Source organism: Choloepus didactylus, chromosome 16 (assembly GCF_015220235.1).
Source record: "Choloepus didactylus isolate mChoDid1 chromosome 16, mChoDid1.pri, whole genome shotgun sequence".
Lineage (NCBI taxonomy): Eukaryota > Metazoa > Chordata > Mammalia > Pilosa > Megalonychidae > Choloepus > Choloepus didactylus.
The window spans coordinates 29,468,145-29,489,969 of record NC_051322.1 but is presented as its reverse complement, the minus strand read 5'-3'; the positions used below and the strand labels follow the sequence as shown (position 1 = coordinate 29,489,969).

The 21,825-nt window shown below is 36.1% G+C and overlaps 1 protein-coding gene across 3 annotated transcripts in view; it reads left to right on the top strand.

Annotated features, from left to right (window-relative positions):
- The window catches only part of SMAD4 (SMAD family member 4), a 67,855-nt gene that overhangs the window by 36,601 nt on the left and 9,429 nt on the right, over positions 1-21,825 (top strand). For all 3 annotated transcript variants that reach the window (XR_005212171.1, XM_037805650.1, XM_037805651.1), the window contains exons 8-10: positions 1,270-1,320; positions 9,405-9,588; positions 10,768-10,936. Coding sequence is in view for 2 of the 3 variants with exons in the window: in XM_037805650.1 (XP_037661578.1) it covers positions 1,270-1,320; positions 9,405-9,588; positions 10,768-10,936 (404 nt within the window). In the remaining variant the exon portion in view is untranslated. The remainder of the gene's footprint in view (positions 1-1,269; positions 1,321-9,404; positions 9,589-10,767; positions 10,937-21,825) is intronic.

The window sequence follows — 21,825 nt, the reverse complement described above, 5'->3', positions numbered from 1 at the left end:
AGTAATATTTATTAAATACATATTTCTCTGTTGCTAATGTTTCATTAACATCACATTGATTTCCATTCATTTGTTTGTTTTGTATATGTTCTTGTATCTCATGTGTATCTTGTGTATCCATCCTTGGTGGATTGAAACCCCTTGAGGGCCAACATCTCAAGATTTCCTTCATCATAGCATTCAGCATATAGTAGACACGCAGGTGTTGAATCTATCAGTAGCCTGTGCAGGCCCAGTAGGGAAGAATACCCTGCTGATACCACATCCTGTAGTTTCAGGTAAAATAGGAATACTATTCATTTGGCTTAGAAAATCAAGAGTATAAATTTTTCATGTATATTAAATCCCTTTCCCTCATTATAAGACTAATATTATCAAAGAAAACTTGGAAAGTACCGAAAGGTGTAAATAATAAAAGTTACCCTGAATCTTACCACCCAGAGACAACAACTGTTAATGTTTTGGCATATTTTCCTTCCAGTCATATAAATGGATATACATAAATTGGGAGTGGGAGGGATCATATTGTGTGTGTGTATGTGTGTGTGTGTGTGTGTATATATATATATATATATATAGTTGTAACTTCCTTTTTTTTCCATTATGTTACTATTATTCCATGTCTTAAGAGAATAGAATTTTTAATGGTTGGGCCAGCATAGTGGTCAAGGATGCTGGATTTGGACCCATAAATAGCTGGGTGATAGCCTTCTAAGCCTTAAGGGTAATAGTAGTATCTACCTCAAGGGATAATGTGAGAAATAAATGTAATAATTCACATGCAGTGTTCAGCACAATGTCTTAACACATAGTAAGCTCTCATATGTTAGTTACTATTCAGTTATGTTCGTTACTGTTCAATTACGTAAGTGTCCTTAATTTAATAGAACATAAACACTTGTTTTTAGATGGGCCTAACAGTTTGAATTATTATACATTGCATTATAAATTGCACGGTACTATATGTTACATGTAATCCGCATTAAATCTTGGGTGTAAAACTGTTTGTCAGTTTTACCAGTGTCTGGTACACAGGACTCAAATGTTAGCTTTTTTAAATTAAGTATCTACAAAAGTAATACAAGAGTATTTGCTTATTATACTAATCATAAAATAATCTAAACTAAGCTTTAAATTCTTAGGCATTTCATAAGCTTGATCTAACAACTCCTAAGTTAGGATAGTTATATTTTAATAAGGTTTATTAAAAGTTTTGGCATTGGAAACTTTTAATAAATAAAAATGGGATTTTTATTGTCTTTTCTTTAGGGCCAGTTCACAATGAGCTTGCATTCCAGCCTCCCATTTCCAATCATCCTGGTAAGTGTATTTCTAAAATTGATTCCCTGAGTTTAGGTTTTCTTTATGGTAATTGAAACAGGCATATATACACAGGTATTAATGTAATACAGGGTAACATAACTTTTCAAATAAGTACATGACATGAGTTTATCAACAGTTTAAGAGTAGCCGACGTCATATATAAACTGTTTATATTTAATTCATTTTAACAGCCTGAAAAAAAAAAAAAGACAAGAATTGTGTTTTTGAGCTAAAATATAAAGTATTAAAATTGTAGTTTCAGAATTGAATGCATAAATGTGTGCAGCAAAAGAAAATTAGTTTTCAAAATAGAATAGCTGTTAAAATTGTAGCTTATAAAACAAAGGAAGAAACTTAAGATGATAAAAAGAAAAATAATTCTCTGTATATGTCTTAGAAGATAGATTCAGGAATCCTGCAGGTTAACTGGAATTTAGAAACTTTGATTAAATAATGTTTGAAAGAGTAAATAGCGAAGTAGCTTTCCTTAATTCAAAGTTTGTGTATAATTTTTTTAATTATAAAAGTAATAAAACAGAAAGTTTGGAAATAGGAAAAAAAATAACGTATATAACACTGAGAATTTTTTTTCTTCCCTCTACTTCTTCATATGTTTTTCTCAGCTGAAAAAGATGCAAATATATTGTTTCAGCTAATCACCTTGATTTTTCTGTAACCGCAAACTCATTTTCCCTCTCATTAAAAAAAGCACTTTATTATGAAGAATTTCAAACATATACCAATACCAGAATAGTATAAGAAATCGCCTGTGCACTCATCTTGCAATTTCAGCTATTTCCAACCTATGGCCAATTTCATTTCATTTATACTGTCACCTACTTTCCTTCTGCTGTATTATTTTGAAGCAAATCCAATACACATTGTTTTATATGTAAATATTTCCATATATGTTCCTAATATATATTTAAAAATATAACTACAGGACCCAACGTGATTAATTTAAAGAATAACCTACAGCTCCTCAAATAGAGCTCACAGTTTCTTAACCATTTGAGAAAATTTCTTAAGCAAGTTTTCTTCTGTTGTTGGTTCCAGTTTTTCTTCTGGCTGTTTAAAAAAAAAACCTTGAGGGGAAGTTCTTTGTGCTTATATCCTTTTTCATACTTCAGTTTGGGATTTACAGAATTTCTGGATCAGAAGACCAAATTGCTTTACAGTGACAACATCAGGATATGAGAACCACTTTTACCACACTCATTAGTAGTAGATTTGATAGTTCAGTACATTTTTTGCCAATTCAGGAGGCAAGATAATAGGTTTTGTTTAGGAGAAAAATGTACTGTTGAGGCAGAAACATTTACTTAACCATATATATTTGCCAGTAATATGTATTATTTGCGTATTTATTGTGATTTTAAACATTTTTCTTGGGTCGAGGGCTTGCCTTTTTGTAAACATTTTTATTGAGAAATGTAAATATAGAAAAGTACATAAATCAAGTATGTAGTCTAATGAATAACTTTGAAGTCAACACTGGTATGACCGCCACCCAGATTGAGAACTAAAACATTTCTGCACCCCTGAAACCTTCCTACTGCATGTATTTTGTCTCAAAACCTTTTCCTCTCCTTTCTCCCAGAGGTTATCATTATCCCTCATTTTATGGATATAATTTCTTTACTCTTTTAAAGTGATGAATGCATCCCCAAACAATCTAGTTTAGTAGTTTGGTTTTGCTTGTTTTTGAAATCATATGAGTAGGATAATTATATCAGGATCTTTATGTATATGTGAATAAATATATTGTGGTAAGTGGAGAAAATCTAGAGAGGCGAGAATGACAATTTTCGCTTGCACTAAGGCAGCATCAACGAGTGTCTGTAGGGGCGCCTGGTAACTTGGAGGTCTTAGAGTTCCTACGGCGTAGTTGGAGATGGTCTACAGGAGGAAGGGTAATCAGGACTTAAGAAGGACCTGCCCTTGATGGAGTGGTGGTGGTGGCATTTAGCTAGTCAGTTGGTCTCCATTTTGGTTTATTGATAGCTTTATTTCATTCTTTTCATGGTAGAACTGATGTTGAGGTCTACTAGCTTCTCATGGTTAGAGAATAGCATTAATTAGTTATGAGGATATGCATTTGTGGCAGCCTGCATTGGCATTAAACCCTCTGTCTTTGAATAGGAGAATAGGAAGTGACTTTTAGTGATGAGAATGATCCTTTTCAGGAAGGTCTCTATCTAAATAGTTGCTGGAGGGGATTAGCTCTTTGTGAATAGCTTTAATTCATTCAGCCGTTTAGAACTGAGATGGTCTTTGTTGTGAAGGCTAAGGGGCCCCAGAGGAGTTTTGCCACAAAACTGTTCTTCATTTCTCCTCTTGTACTGTTGCAAGACTATTAGAATTGGTCTTCCTATTAGGAGAGCTTCCATTCCCAGTACCTTTCTCTTCCCTTCCTCATTAACTAATCTCTTCTGCTACCCAAGAGTATTTCATCTAAAATTTAAATCTGGTTATGTTATTTCTCTGCTCAAGATCTTGAGACGATTCCCCCCACCCCCCACTTCCATTGCTTGGCCATAGGATAAAATGCCAATTCAGGGCAAATTCTGATCTTGGTCCCCACCTACTTCTCTAGCCTCATATCTTCTTCTTTCTTTCTTTTCTTTTCTTTCTTTTTTTTTTCTTCCTTTCTTTTCTTTTTGGCACATGCTGTTCTTTGCCAGATATATCTTATAACCTATTAGTTATCAGTTGCTGGGCAATAGATAACCATACAACTTAGTGAGTGGGTTACCACAACAATAATGATATATTATCTCAGTTTCTGTGGGTCAGGGATCGGGAAGTGGCTTGGCAGGGTGGTTTTTGTTGAGGATCCCTCAAGAGGTTGCATGTCAGCTTGGGGTGCCATCTTCTGAAGGCTTTACTGGGGCTGGAGGATTCACTTTAAGAGTAGTTCACATACATATCTGGCAAGTTAGTGTTAATACTGGCAGGAAGCTTTAGTTTCTCTCAGCATGGACCTCTTCGTAGTGCTGCTTTTGAGTGTCTTCACAGTGTGGCAGCTAGCTTCCCCTAGAGTGTGTTATCTAGGAGAGAGCAGGACAGAAGCCTCAGTGTCTTTTTTTTTAATCATATTTTTTATTGTAGAATATAACTATATATACATAGAAGTGATAACTTTCCAAGTGCAGTTTAACAAGTAGTTAGCAAATTTTAAAGAATGTTATGGGTTACACTTCCATAGTTTCAGTTATTTCCTTATTGTGAAATGTAACATATATAAAAAAAGATAGTCTTTCAAAGTATGATTTAACAAGTAGTTATATAGGAAATTTCCAAAAATGTTGAGTTACAGCACCATAGTTGCAGTTATTTCCTCATTGTGAGATATACCATATATAGAAAAAGGTGGTAACTTTCAACTTACAATTTAACAAGTAGCTATAGAAAAAATTTCAAAGGATGCTTTGGGTTATAGTTCCACCATTTCCATTCTTTCCTGCTACCTATTCTAATACCCTAGCAACTAAGAAAAAGAAAATTATATAAATATTCAATATTCATAATCCTTTGTTAAATTCCATCTTGTCTGTTGCTACCATTCCTCTAGTTTAATCACTTTCCTGATCTTCAGGGATGTCTAGGCAGTGACCACCCTAACCCATGTTGAAAAGGGGTGTCAACTTTATGAGCAAAGGTAACACATCTGGTTGATGTTCTTGAAGAGGCTATTGCCTCTGGGTTTGGGGACTTAGCTGACATAGGAGCACTCTGAAGGATTTAAGTTTCTGAAGAATAAACTTAGTGAATGAAATTTTTATGGAGTCTCAGATAGGGATCTGGGTATTCTTTACAGTTTTTGGAACTGTTGACTTGGGCTTATCATACTGTGGTCATTTGGCATATCTGGGTGAAGCTTGCATAGGAGTAACCTCCAGGACAACCTCTTGACTATTTGAAATCCCTTAGCCACTGAAACCTTCTTTTGTTGCCTTTCTTTCTGCCCTTTTGGTCAAAAAGGCATTTTCAGTCCCTCAATGCCAGGGTCCAGCTCATTCCCTGAGTTTGTGTCTCACATTTGCCTGGGGTTGGGGGGGGGGGTCCTGCCCCACGTCAGGGGGAGGGTAATAAATTTATTTGCAGAGTAAGGCCTTGGTGCCTTTTAAGACCTAATTATAGCATCATTTCTGCAGTGTCTTATTCTGTGTGGGAGGGACTACACAAGGACATGACTATTAGGAGGAGAACTTCTGGATTCTGGCTACCATGCACCCTACCCTCCTAAATGTGGCAAATTCTTTGAGGATTCCACCACTGTTGGGAAGTCTTTCTTAACCTCTTTTGTCACCCACTGTCTCTTTCTAGTTACACTCAGTTACAATTACTGCTTTACATGTCTGTTTTCCTATGTAATGAACGAATAAAAAAGAAATCAAAGTGGCAAAAAAATTGGATTAGGTATACAGTTAATTTAGCCATTTAAGGATTAATTTAAAAATTCTAAAATATTCTACAGAGACATGGAGCCATTTAGACAGGAAATAAGCATATATGCCTCTGATATATAAAAATCATCAGTAATATGTAGTGAAATAGATTTTGAGAAAAATTTTGAAGATAGTTGAAAAAATGTTTTAGGAAATAGAGGTAGTATAAATTGTAGAACAGGAAAATAATTAGTATTGGTCATTACCTTGGTGTTAAATATTCTAGACATGCACTAGGTGATTTCCTAGTTCATATTGTGTTCTAGCACTTTGGAGCTATCCAGCAGTCAAGAGAGTATTTTCATGTGTTCAAAAACAGTTCTCTCAGGGCATCTCATTCAGGTCTGAAAAATAAAAGTAATAATTTATACTGATTCTTTTATATGCTTTAACCAAAATTTTAACTTTTCCAAGTATGACTTTTTATTTCAGAAATTGAAGATGATGCTTTGGAGACATTTTCCATTATAATTGGATGACATTTATTTGATAGAAATGTGCCTTATAATACGTTTTCCCGCTATAAAAATATTTAGTCATATTCTTATATTGTAAAAATAAATTCATATTATTAACTCAGTTAACAATTGACCAGTGATGAGCAGCCCATAGGCTTTATGAGATTTCACTAATTTTAGGAACAGGAAGCTAAAAATGTCAAAGTCAGCAGTTTGCTCCCTCTCAAATGAGTTTGGACATTCAGAAACCCTCTCTGAACTGAGTTAAGTTCAGCCTGCTGCTTTTGATGCTAGTTTTGAGAAGCTGCAGGATTGTCACTTCCATGGCATTTGGTCCTTGGCACAAAAGAGCAGAGAGATCCAGAAAGGCTTAATGGGTGTCTCCTATTAGCTTCTCCTGATGTTAAAATAAGAATGTTCCCCTCTTACTGTTCAGCAAATTGAAAGTAGAGTTGGAAAGTTTTTCATATAGTATTTTGTGTCCCAACATCACCAAATTCTCTGGGACCCACTTAGATTACCTCTAGCTCTTTCTGTCTCCTCAGATAGTAACCCTTTCTCCTGTTTTCTTAGACCTTAAAAATCTCTTAATGGAGAGTCTTTTTTTTTCATCCCTGGTCTGTGTTGCAATTCTCATGCCAGTTCTTTTTATCCTCAAGCCTCTTAAAAATTTTCTTCCCAATACTAGCTGGTCAACTCATATAAAATATATTCAGAGATGCAGCTTTATCTAACTGTGCTTGTTGTATGGCTTCTGAGATATTAGGCAAACAACAAATCCCTTTGGTGACTGGGAAATAATAAAATAAAGTTTAAGTACAGTTACAGATGTTGTAATTTGTGATGATAAAGTATAATTTTCTTGTTTAAACAGGGAGTTTATAAAACTTCTTTCCCCACCTTGAGTCACATGGAAAAAAGATTGTTCACTATTGAACTTTAATTCTGGATAGTATCCTTCAGTGTGAACTAGGAAAGGCCTGCATTTTGGATCGCATCTTTTTTACCAGGATTGTAAACATTCGTGATTTCAGTGCATTCATTGTTTGTAATGAAATTTACCATTTGGACAAACTATTTAAAGAAGTCCTTTAAATACCATTGTATTACTTTTTGCTTCCAAAACACTGAGTAATTCTTTGTCTGAGACAGTCTCCTTAGTTTTATCTTCAAGCCAGTATACCCACCAGTTATGTTTGCTGAAGTTTCTTACATATGTGATATCTTTTATAAAGAATTTTATTATTAAAAATTAACTTTATAAATATTTCAAAACTGGCTTTTTAAGGCATTTGAGTATAACACCAGTTTTTTTGTGTTCTAATTATAATCAAATATATTTAGAGGACTGTATGTATTTGGGATTAGTTGGTTTGACCTGCATGGGAAGCATTTGGATTTTTAAGATTTTGAATCATCCAATCCATATGAAAATTTCTATTTTTATAGAAAAATAAAACTTTTATTTCAAAATAATTTCAAATTTGCAGGACAGTTAACCAAAATAATATAAAACCCATATAGAAAACTCTGACATACCCCTCCATCCAGATACCAGCTCCCCACCAGCTTTTAACATTTGCTAAATTTGTTGTATCATTCTATCTGTCCATCTATTTTTCCTGTTTTATTAGTTCTTCATTGGAAAGTACTTTCTTCATTGAAATTTTGAAAAGCAATTAGGTGTATTATTTTCATGCTATGCTTTTTTTAAAATACATTTTAAACTTTAATCATACTTCATTTTAAGATTTTTTGGTTTGACGAGATCTATTTTTTTTAATTTTGTCATTCTGAGAATCTTTTCATATTTTGAAAGTTTTATTGCTTCACATTTTAGTTAAAAGTTCATCAAGAGCACATTGAGATGTGCAGATAAAGTGTTGGTTTATCTGCAGCCAAAACTATGCCACTACTAAACAAAACTATACCATTCACTTCTGAATAAATGGCACTGGCCTTTTTTCTTTTTCTTAAATATATCAAACCCATTTCCACCCTAGGGCTTTGGCATTTCTTTCCTCTCCGAAATGTTCTTTCCATAGTACTCACATAGAGCAAGATGATGCTTTGAATCTATCCTTCAGTTCTCACCTTTTCAGAGACTGTCTTCTCAATCCAGTCTGAAGTATCCTTCCAGTCAACTTCTGTCCCATACCGTTTTAGTTTCCTTGTTGTGCTTATTACCTGCATTTGTCTTGTTCGTTTGCTTATTTGTCTGCCCCCCCACATCCATGAGAATAGAAACCATAGCTGTCTTGTTTACTGCTGTGTTTGTAGTGCCTAGAATGATTTCTAGATACTCTGTAAATATCTGCTAAATGAGTTAATGACTGAAAACTATAAATATTTCCTTTTTCACGCCTAAGGGTTCTATGTAATAATTGTTATATCCAAGAAAAAAATAGAAATATTTGATTATCTTTGCAAACCAAATCAAGAAGTGCCTTCTTTTCCCCCAATCTTTTAAAATTATCTCAAGTCATTTATTGTTGTTCAAATGAGTACACTAAATACATCTTCAGAATTAAAATTCTGGTAAACTTGAATAGACTTTACTAAAAATATCTCTTGCTATGGCACATATACAGATGGGAAAAATGACCTTTCACCCAAGAGAATAGTTTGAGAGTCCCTGTGTATACCAGCTGTGTAGTTAGAGTGTAATTAACTTTGACTCAGGGCTGGATTTACTTACTTGTGGTGTCCTTTCTCTCAAAATATGCCATGGATTGGTGTTATTCAAGAATACTTCCTTGGAATATGTCTGAAGGGTCAGTGTGTTTATTAGAAAAAAAAGTTGAGACTACATAGAAAATGTTGCATGCGGACAAATGAAACATCATGGTAAAATAAACTATTTTAGATTCTGATTACTTCTGGTTCTTTAAATTCTCAGTTTGACCTGGTCCTTTAAGGTAAGAAACAAATTCCAGATTCTTTTTATTGACTTTAGTGTTTCAAAAGCAGGGCTAGGTACTAAGCTAGAAAATAGATGACATGGAAATTCTTACTTTTTTAATGCATTGCATCATTTTAATCCAATTCCTTTGAGTGTTTTTGAATATTCCCTTTACTTCCCTTTACCTTTTCTTTTAGGAAAAGATTTGTCTTGTGGAAAGAAATGTCTTTCTCACACTGGTGGATGTTCTCTCCCATATATCTCCTATAGCTCCTGAGTATTGGTGTTCCATTGCTTACTTTGAAATGGATGTTCAGGTAGGAGAGACATTCAAGGTTCCTTCAAGCTGCCCTATTGTTACTGTTGATGGATATGTGGACCCTTCTGGAGGAGATCGTTTTTGCTTGGGTCAACTCTCCAATGTCCACAGAACAGAAGCCATAGAGAGAGCAAGGTATTGATTGTATAATTAGATGGTTATTTTAAGAATTAAGCATAGTATATTGTCTTTAATTCAAGGCATATTTTTCAAAATAGGTAAAAGACTTCTTGAATATAAATAGAGGACTAAAGGTCATCCCCAAAATTCTGAATTTATGAGCATTCCATTTTTTAATTAGAGGTGTTTGTTATTTAAAATATAGTGTTAAAAAAATGGCTTTTTTTCCCTGAGGTTTCTATGTTTTGAAAAGTAGCTAGATTTTTTGGAATCCAGTTTGGAAACTTAATTATTATTTCCTTTGATCATATATTATGTCTACCAATCTATTGAAAGGAAATAATATAAAATGAGGATAGATGTATGTACAAACATGTTTCTGAGAGTGTTCTTTGGAATGTTGAAAAATCAGTAATAAAAGGAAAATGGTTATGTAAATTATAGTAGGCTAAATGTAAAGAACATAAGCTCTTTAAGAAATGTGGATAGTGGCTCTTGCACTAGCCGTTGAGTTAGGCAAATTACTTAATCTCTCAACTGTTCTAAATAACTTTTATGTGATGTACAAAATAGTTTATATCTATGTTGTCCAGTACGGTAGCCACTAGCCACATGTAGCTACTGAGCAGTTGAAATATGGCTCATATAATTGAGGAACTGTAATTTTAATTTACTTTTAGTTAATTTAAAGTAGCCATATGTGGCTAATAGTCACCCACTTGTACAGCATAGCTTTAAGCCTTAGTTTCCTCATCTGTAAAAAGGGAATGATATTATTTACGTTATTGAATTGTTGTGAAAGCTATGTAAGAATTCATGTTATATGCTCCTGGTACATAGAAAGCACTACTGTATGCTCATCATTATTATATATGAATAGAAAACAAGAGAAAGAGGTGTATCAAAATGTTAACAATGCCTATCTTTTGATTTTGGTATTGTGTGATGTACTTTCTTTAGTCTTTTTAATTTTAGGGGCATGTTATATAATCTGAACTAAACTTTATTTCTGATACTTATAAAATTGAAATGTGGTACCATGCTAATTCAAGGGTTTAATAATAGGGTGTATATGGGAACTCTGTATTTTATGCATGATTTTTCTGTAAACCTACAACTTCTCTAATTTAAAAAAAAAAAATCACAGAAAAAACAAAACAAAAAATTGAAATGTAATTCCTTTTTCCTCCTAAGGTTGCACATAGGCAAAGGTGTGCAGTTGGAATGTAAAGGTGAAGGTGATGTTTGGGTCAGGTGCCTTAGCGACCATGCAGTCTTTGTTCAGAGTTACTACCTAGACAGAGAAGCTGGGCGTGCACCTGGAGATGCTGTTCATAAGATCTACCCAAGTGCATATATAAAGGTTAGTTGCAATTTTACTTGAATATTTTATACTTTGAAAGCTCTATCTGCTGTTTAAAGAATTAGAGTGGAGGTGGGAGGAGTAGAAAAATGTTCATTATTTATTATATAATCAGAAATTGAGTACAGAACACCATTCCTGGGGAAATTTATTGATTTCATCAGTTATCTAGTTTTGTAGTTGCATTAATTCCCTAGTATTTTATTAACAAATTAAAATTTTTAAGAGTAATACATAGACCCTTGAAGAAAATATTTATTCAGTGAAGCCTCCAAACTTGGATTCCTTTGATATGAAATTTGCAAAAATCAGACTCAAGAATTTCATTGGAGCCAGTGTTTAGGATTTTATGGATCAGAATTAGAAAATTAATAACTTTTCAAATTAAGGACTCAAGTGAAAAATTCTTCAACACTAGGTTGTTTTTTTAAATTCAGTTTTATTGAGATATATTCACATACCATGCAGTTATCCAGTGTTCAATCAGTTGTTCACAGTACCATCGTATGGTTGTTCATTCATCACCACAATCAATTTCTAAACATTTTAATTGCACCAAGAAAAAGGATAAAAATAAGAATAAAAATAAAAGTGTAAAAGAACACCCAAAACATTCCATCCCAGTCTGTTTTTCATTTAATTTTTCTCCCCATTTTTCTACTCATCTGTCTTTACATTGGATAAAGGGAATGTGAGCCACAAGATTTTCAAAATCACACAGTCATACCATGTAAGATACATAGTTATACAATCATATTCAAGAATCAAGGCTACTGGGTTACAGTTCGACAGTTTCAGGTATTTCGTTCTAGCTATTCCAATATGCTGAAAACTACAAAGGAGTATCTATATAGTGCATAAGAATACCCTCCAGAATGACTTCCCGACTCCATTTGAAATCTCTCAGCCACTGAAATTTGTTTCATTTCTCTTCTCCCTTTCGGTCAAGAAAACGTTCTCATTCCCATGGTGTCGGGTCCAGGCTCATCCCCAGGAGTCATGTCCTGCGTTGCCAGGGAGATTTACACTCCTGGGAGTTGTGTCCCACATAGTAGGGAGGACAGTGAGTTTACCTGCCACGTGGGCTTAGGGAGAGAGAGGCTACATATGAGCAACAAAAGTTGTTCTCTGGGGGAGACTTCTAGGCACAATTATAAGTAGGCTTGGCCTCTCCTTTGCAGTATCAAGCTTCATAAGGGCAAGCCCCATGATTGAGGGCTTGGCCTACTGAATTGGTAGAGTGAGAATATCAGTAATTCCCCAGGTGGAGAAGTTTAATATTTCCACATTCTTCCCCAGTTCCTCAGGGGGGCTCCACAAATACATTTTTATTTCTTGCCCAAATTACTTTGGGATGTATTAGGGTTTTGCACTAACCTGTACAAACCTGCCAGATCTTACTTACTATTCTAAGTTCCATGTAATTATGGTGTTTAAATAACCTGACCGTTCAAGTGAAATTATTTAGTGTGCCACAGAAAATTTAGATCCTGCACCAAATAAACATCTCTTCCTTTGGTCTCACACAGAAGTTGAGGTCTTAAAACACAGTCAGTGTTGTCTTTTACCCTTTGGCCTGATTTGCCTTAGTCCTATCACGTCTGCTTTATTCATCTCTGTAATTGAAGTCTGAACTTTTCAGCTTTTTTAACAGTTGCTGTATGAGGTAATACTGACATTCATAGCTGCCAAACTCTAACTCTGAGTCTCAGGTGTCACACAAATATCAAAGTTCCAGAGACAACCAGTTTATACACAAAGAGCTCAGCATCTCAGAATTTAGAGATAACCATTACAACTGAGGAATCGATGTGACTGCTCCAAGAGCTTACAATCTAGGGATCTTTACAATAAGCGTTCCCCTGATAACCTGTGCTCTAAGATTCAGTTCTCAGGGTTTACATATTATGGTTAGTCCATTTTAGTGAGGCACTAATAATGTTTGCCTTTTCATTTCTGGTGCATTTCACTAAAAATGCTGTCCTCAAGATCCATTCACCTAGTTGCATATCTTGCAACTTCATTCCTTCTTCAGCCACTCAACATTCTATTCTATGTATACACCACGGTTCACCATTCTGTTCATGGATGATGTACCCTTAGGCCACCTCTGTCCATTGCAAATGGTGACTCCTGCCGCCATAAACACCAGTGTGCAAATGTGCATTCATGTCCCTGCTCTCAATTCTTCCAAGTATATACCCAGTAATGAGGTTGCAGGACCTTATGGCACCTACATACTTAGCTTCTTGTGGAACCAACACACTGCCTTCCAGATGGGCTGCACCATTCTATTTCTCCACCAACGATGAATAGGTACATCCCTCTCTCCACATTTTCTCCAACACTTGTATCCTTCTGTTTATTTTCCCCCCTGCAACCTTATAGAGATACATTCACACACCATATAGTCTTCCATGATGTGTAATCAGTTTTTCATAGTATCATCATATAGTTGTGCATTCATCACCACAGTCAGCACTTGAACATATTCATTACTCCAAAAAAATTTTTTAATTAATAAAAAAGATAAAAGAAAAAATAAAAATAAAATAAAATACAATAATATGATCTGACAAACTACTGCCACCAAGAATCCCATACCCCTCCTTTATATCCCCCTCCTGTAGACATTTTAGCTTTGGTATATTGACTTTGTTACATTTAATGGATGCATATTACAGTGTTACTATTAACTGTAGACTGTAGTTTGCATTGATTGTATTTTTTTCCCCAATACCATCCCTTTTTCATTTCTTCTCCTACATATAAAAACATTTTTATATTTGAACATTTAGTCACCATCATTCACAACTCTAGGTTTCACTAAGTTATGCAGTCTCAGTCTTTAACGATTATCTTTCCTACTGGTGTCATACATGCCCCTAGCCTTCCTCTCCTAAATGTTTTGTTTTGTTTTGGTTTGTTTTTTCTGCACTGTTTTGTAAAGTTTATTTCAAGGATAGGATTTGTTGCATTTCTTATTTTATCTTATTCAAAGACCACTGCCCCACCTCCTCTCCTTCCCAATTAAAATAAATCTCGAGCAGGGGTGTTGGGCTTCTTCACCCGGATGATTGCTGATGTTCTCACAAACATTGAGGACTGGCGGTTTGATGTGCCTAACCCTCTGTCACGGGGCTTGCCCTTAAGAAGCCTGTTACTGCAGAGGAGAGGCTAGGCCTGCTTGTAATTGTGCCTAAGAGTCTCCACCTGAATCCCTCTTCGTTGCTCAGATGTGGCTCCCTCTCTCTAGCTAACCCAACTTGGCGGATGAAATCACTGCCCTCCCCCCTGGATCTGACACCCAAGGGTGAAAATATCCCAGGCAATGTGAAATATGACTCCTGGAGAGGAATCTGGACCCAGCATCATGGGATGGAGAACATTTTCTTGAACAAAAGGGGGACGTGAAATGAAATGAAAAAATTTCAGTGGCTGAGAAATTCCAAATGGAGTCGAGAGGTCACTCTGGTGTGCACTCTTATGCACAATCTAGATAACTCTTTTTAGGTTTTAATGAATTGGAATAGCTAGTAGTAAATACCTGGAACTATCAGGCTACAACCCAGTAGCCTTGAAGCTTGGGGATGATTGTGTAGCAGTGTAGCTTACAAGGGGTGACAGTGTGATTGTGAAAGCCTTGTGGATCGCACCCCCCTTTGTTCAGTGTATGGATGGATGAGTGGAAAAATGAGGGCAAAAAACTAAAGGAATAATAAGGCGGGGGGGGATGATCTGGGTATACTATTTTACTCTTGTATTTTTATTCTTATTTTCACTTTTTCTGGTATGAGGAAGATGTTCAAAGAATAGATAGGGGTGATGAAAGAACAACTGTATGATGGTAATGTGAACAGTTGTATACTTTGGATGATTGTATGATGTGTAAATAAATCTTAATAAAAAAATACAAATGGCTCTAAGATGTATGAGATGTTCAGTATCATGTACAAATTAAAAATATACTGAGAAATCAATATTTACTTATAAGTTTAGCAAGGATGAAGATGCTTTAGAGCTTAATGATTTCTGTAGGTAGGGGGTGGAAGACACACATTCTTACACATTATTGAGATGTAAATTTGTATAACATCTAGGGTGAACAATTTTACCATTTTTTTAATTGCATTTTTTTAAATTCAGTTTTATTGAGATACATTCACATACCATACAATCATCCATGGTATACAATCAACTGTTCACAGTATGATCATATACTGAACATTTTCCTTACATCAGAAAGAATCAGAATAAGAATAAGAGAAAATAAAAGTAAAAAAAGAACACCCAAACCATCCCCCCATCCCACCCTATTTGTCATTTAGTTTTTGTCCCCACTTTTCTACCCATCCATCCACACACTAGACAAAGGGAGTGTGATCCACAAGGCCTTCACAATCACACTGTCACCCCTTGTAATCTACATTATTATACAGTCGTCTTCAGGATCTACTGGGTTGGAGTTTGGTAGTTTCAGGTATTTACTTCTAGCTATTCCAATACATTAAAACCTAAGAGGTGTTACCTATATAGTGCGTAAGAATGTCCACCAGAGTGACCTCTTGACTCCACTTGAAATCTCTCAGCCACTAAAAGTATTTCGTCTCATTTTGCATCCCCCTTTTGGTCAAGAAGATATTCTCAATCCCACAATGCTGGGTCCAGATTCATCCCCAGGAGTCATATCCTGCGTTGCCAGGGAGATTTACACCCCTGGGAGTCAGGTCCCATGCAGGGGGGGAGGGCAGTGAGTTTACCTGCCGAGGTGGCTCAGTTAGAGAGAGAGGGTCACATCTGAGCAACAAAGAGGTACTGGGGGGGGGGGGGGACTCTTTAGGCACAATTATATGCAAGTTTAGCTTCTCCTTTGCCGTAACGAGCCCCACAAGGGCAAGTCCCATGATAGAGGGCTCGGCACATCAAACCACCAGTCCCAATGTTTGTGACAACATCAACACCAGTTCAGGTGAGGAAGTCCAACACTTCTGTACCTTCCCCCAGCTCCTTGGGGTGGGGGTGGGGAGGCTGTAAATATACTTTTTATTCTCTGCCCAATTACTTTGGGATGTGTCACTATTTCACTCTAACCTATACCAACCCACCGTATCTCACTTCCTATTCAAAGCTCCATGCAATCGTGGTGTTTGAACAAACCGACTGTAGAGTTATGCTGTTTAGAAAACATAGATCCTGTACCAAACAGACATCTCTTCCCTTGGTCTCACATGAAAGTTGAAGTTTTAAAACACAGTCAGTTTTGACCTTTACCCTGTGGCCCGGTTTGCCCTAGTCTTGACCAGATCTGCTTCATTCATATCACTAATTGAAGTCTGGGCTCTTTTTCAGCTTTTTTTTTTAAATAGTTGCTGTATGCACTAATACTGACATTCATATCTGCCGAGCTTTAGCTCTGAGTTACAGGTGTCTCAGAGATATGCATTGTTCCAGAGACTAATCAGGTCATACACTAAGGGATCAGCATCTCAAAATTTAGAGATAAACATTATGATTCAGGAATAGAGTTGACTGCTGTAAGAGCTTACAATCTAGGGATCATTACAATAATCAAGTCCATGTTAGGCTATGTTCTAAGATTCAATTCTGAGTTTACACATTGTAGTTAGTCCATATTGGTGAGGCGTACTTCACTCAAATACTGTGTACGGGATCCATTCACCTCGTTTTGTGTCTCACAGCTTCACTCCTTCTCCTAGTTGCTCAATATTCCATTGTATGCATACGCCACAGTTCACCATTCTATTCCTCAGTCTGTGTACCCTTAGGTCACCTCCACCTACTGCAAATCATGATTGCTGCTTCCATGAACACCAGTTTGCAAATGTCCATTCATGTCTCTGCTCTCAGATCTTCAAATGATTTTTTAAAAATTCTCCTTTGGCCTAGTGATAAAACTTCTGGAGATGTCATTACAGATATATTTACTGTAATATATGAAATCTCTATATAAACTAATATTTATTGCAATGTGCATTGTTGTCCAAAGCAATCATTTTGAAACAAGCAAACCGTATATCCATGGAAAATTTAGTAAGGAAATCATAATGCATGTTTCTGATGGAATAGTGTATATTAGTGAGATAAATGCAATCAGCTCTATATGTATTATATGGAGCAACTTTAAGATACATTATTAAATAAAAGGGAAAGATGGGGACTTATATTTCTAAGGATTGAAAATTAGTTAATTCCTATTGACATTTAATCTGAAGGCAAAGGGAAAATTAGATGAAACATAATGTAATCTGCATAGAAGTTTTACAGCTTAATATGCTGAGTAATTACCAACCCAGTATCTTGGAGAAGAAGATGGAAATCAAAAAAAAAAGATAATTTGTGACTAGCCAGAAAGAGGGCACTGAGAAGCAAGCTGAGAGTTATTTTTGAAATCCTTTTGGGAAGTCTCAGAAGGAGAGGAAAGAACACAGTGTTGCAGAAGCAGTATTTGAAGAGATAATTTCTGATAATCTTTCAGAATTGATGAAAAACATTTATAATACATTAACAAATTTCAGTGCACAACAGAAAGGATTTAATAAATTTTACCCCCAAAATACATAGAAAGTGAGGAGGAATATGATGGTTACTGCAAGACAAGAGGCAATGTTGGCTGCAGCTATATGAATAAATAAAGTGATCTGCATTTCACTTCTCACAAGTCACAGAAGCATTTCCTGAGTGAATATAGGTCTGAATATAAAAATAAATTCATAATAGTTCTAGGATAAAACTTAGGCAAGCATCTTCATTACACAAGGATATATATATCCAAGTAATTTTCTTTGAAAAAATTGAGGAAAAGGATGCTCCTGCAAACTCTTCCAGAAATCATCTATTTCTCATCCATCCCCAAGTGAAATGTGAAAAAGCCACCTTCCAGGTGCTTCACATATTATTTTTAATTTTATTATGATTTGAAGCATTGTATATAACACACTTAACTTCTAATAAATTCTGCTTTTATTTTTCCAAAAAAAAAAAAAAATCTCAAGAGTTAAGGGAATAGTTCCTTTTTTACTGTTGAACAATGCCAGCGATGTAACCCACATCTTCTTTTTTTTTAAATTAAATCCAGTTTTATTGAGATATATTCACATATCATACAGTAATCCATGGTGTATAATTGGCTGTTCACAGTACCATCTTATAGTTATACATTCATGACCCCAGTCTATTTTTGAACATTTTCCTTACACCAGAAAGAATCAGAATCAGAATGAAAAATAAAAATAAAACGGAACACCCAAATCATCCCCCCCATCCCACCCTATTTTTCGTTTAGTTTTTGTCTCCATTTTTCTGCCCATCCATCCATACACTGGATAAAAGGAGTGGGATCCATAAGATTTTCACAATCACACTGTCAACCCTTGTACGCTACATTGTTATACAGTCGTCTTCAAGAGTCAGGGCTACTGGGTTGGAGTTTGATAGTTTCAGGTATTTACTTCTAGCTATTCCAATACATTAAAACGTAAAAAGCGTTATCTACATAGTGCGTAAGAATGTCCACCAGAGTGACCTCTAGACTCCATTTGAAATCTCTCAGCCACTGAATCTTTATTTCATTTCATTTCACATCCCCCTTTTGGTCAAGAAGATGTTCTCAATCCCATGATGCTGGGTCCAGATTCATCCCCGGGAGTCATATCCTGCATTGCTAGGGAGATTTACACCCCTGGGAGTCAGGCCCCATGTAGAGGGGAGGGCAGTGAGATCACTTGCCAAGTTGGCTTAGTTAGAGAGAGCGAGCCACATCTGAGCAACAGAGGAGCTCAGGAGGAGACTCTTAGGCACAAGTGTAAGCAGGTTTAGCCTCTCCTTTGAAGTAACGTGCGTCATAAGGGCAAGCCCCAAGATAGAGGGCCTGGCATAGCAAGCCTTCAGTCCTCAATGTTTGTGAAAAATCAGCAACAGTCCAGGTGAGGAAGTCCAACATTCCACATTTCCTCCCAGCTCCTCAGGGGTCCCTGCATATGTATTTTTATTCTCCGCCCAGATTACTTTGGGATGTGTCACTATTTCACTCTAACGTATACAAACCTACCATATCTTACTTCCTATTCAAAGTTCCATGTAAGTGTGGTGTTTGAACAAACTGTAGAAGTTATATTGTTCAGAAAATATAGATCCTGCACCAAATAAACATCTCTTCCCTTGGTCTCACATGGAAGTTGAAGTTTTAACACACAGTTGTTTCAGCCTTTACCCTTTGGCCCTATTTGCCCTAGTCTTAACCAGATCGGCTCCATTCTTATCTCTTATTGAAGTCTGGGCTTTTTTTTCAGCTTTTTTTTTAAACAGTTGCTGTATGCACTAATACTGACATTCATATCTGCCAAGCTTTAGCTCTGAGTTTCAGGTGTTATACAGATATCCAATGTTCCAGAGACCAATCAGGTTATACACAAACGGATCAGCATCTGAGTTTGGAGACAGCCATTACAATTCAGGAATATATTTGACCGCTGTAAGAGCTTATAATCTAGGGACCATTGCAATCATCATTCCCTGTTAGGCTGTGCCCTAAGATGTAATTCTCAGTTTACACATTGTAGTTAGTCCAAATTGGTGAGGCCTTATAGTGTTTGCCTTTGTTTCTGGCGTACTTCACTCAAAATGCTGTCTGAAGCATCCATTCACCTCACTGCCTGTCTCACAGCTTCACTCCTCTTAGTTGCTCAGTATTCCATTGTATGCATACACCACAGTTCACCATTCTGTTCCTCAGTCGATACACCCTTAGGCCACCTCCACCCATTGCAAATCATGAATACTGCCTCCGTAAACACCAGTGTGCAAATGTCCATTCATGTCTCTGCTCTCAGATTTTCCAAGTACAAACCCCATAATGAGGTTACAGGACCTTGTGGCTCCCACATACTTAGCTTCTTGTGGAACCAACACACTGACCTCCAGAAAGGCTATACCATTCTGCTTCCTCATCAACAGTAAATAGGTACATCCCTCTCCTTGTTTCCTCTAGCACTTTTACCCCTATTTATATTTTTTCCTATAATTTTATAGAGATATATTCAAATACCATACAGTTATCCACAGTGTATAGTCAGTTGTTCACAGTATCATCATATAGTTGTACATTTATCACCACAGTCAGCACTTGAACATATTGATTACTACGAAGAAAAAAAAAATTTTAGCAAATAATAACAAAGATAATAAAAAGAAAAATAAAATGTCATACAATAGTAAGGACAGAAAACACCGTCACTACCAAGAATCCCCTATCCCTCCCTTATATTTCCCTCTCATACACATTTAACTTTGGTATATTGCCTTTGTTACGTTTAATGGAAGCATATTACAATGTTACTGTTGACCATAGACTCCAGTTTGCTTTGATTATGTTTTTTCCCAAATACCATCTCTTTTTCAACACTCTGCATGGTTGACATTCATTTGTTCTCCCACACATAAAAACATTTTTGTGTGTTTACATTCAGTAACAGTCACTGGCCACTCCAGTTTTTGCCAAGTTATACAGTCCTAGTCTTTATCATCTATCTTTACCTCTGGTGTCATACCTTCCCTTGTCCCACCTCCTTCAGCTTTACTCACAGACATCTTTGTTCAGTGTACTTAAAATATTGTGCTTCCATCACACAGTATTATGCTATCTGTTTCTGGACCTATACAATCAATCCTGTTGAACATTCTTTAGTCCTTCAGCATCAAATGCCAGATCTCTACCCTCTTTCTATTTCCTGATAGCCTGTGTTATCAACTTTTAACTCTCAAAGTTTGCTCATTAGTGTTGGTTCATATTAATGAGACCATACAGTATTTGTTTATCCACTCATCTGTTGAAGGATATTTCAGCTGTTGCTATCTCTTGGCAATTGTGAATAATGCTGCAGTAAACATCAGTTTACAAATGTCCGCTTGTGTCTTAACTTTCAGTTCCTCTTAGTATATACCTAGCAGTGGAATAGCTGGGTCATATGGCAGATTTATACTTAGCTTCCTGAGGAACCTCCACACTGTCTTCCAGACTGGTTGCACCATTCTGCATTCCCACCAGCAATGAATAAGTGTGCCTCTTTTTCCACATCCTCTCCAGCACTTGTAATGTTCTGTTTTTTTTTGGCTAATGGCCATTCTGGTAGGTGGGAGATGATATCTCATTGTGGTTTTGATTTGCATTTCCCTAATAGCCAATGAAGTTGAGCATTTTTTCATATGTTTTTGAGCCATTTGTATTTCCTCTTCAGAAAAGTGTCTGTCCGTGTCTTTTGCCCATTTTTTAATTGGATAGTTTGTCTTTCTGTTGTTGAGTTGTAGGATCCCTTTATATATTTGGGGTATTAAACCCTTATCTGATAATGTGGTTTCCAAATATCTCCCATTGTGTAGGCTACCTTTTAACTTTTCTGACAAAGTCCTTTGATGTACAAAAGTGTTTAATTTTGAGGAGATCCCATTTGTTTATTTGTTCTTTGGTTGCTCGCACCTTGGATGTGAGGTCTTGAAACCACCTCTTACCACAATGTCTTTAAGATATTGCCCTCATTTTCTTCTAAGAGTCTTATGGTCTTAGTGTTAATGTTTAAGTCTGTGATCCCTTTCGAGTTAATTTTTGTATAAGGTGTGAGATAGGAGTCCCCTTCATTCTTTTGGAAATGGATATCCAGTTCTCCAAACACCATTTATTGAAGAGGCTGCTCTGTCCTAGTTGATTTGGCTTGACTGCCTTATCAAAGATCAGTTGTCTGTAGATGCGAGGGTCTATTTCTGAACACTCAGTTCGATTCCATTGGTCGGTATATCTGTCCTTATGCCAGTACCATGTAATATGTTTCAAAGTCAGGTAGTGTGAGACCTCCCACTTCTTTCCTCTTTCTCAAGAT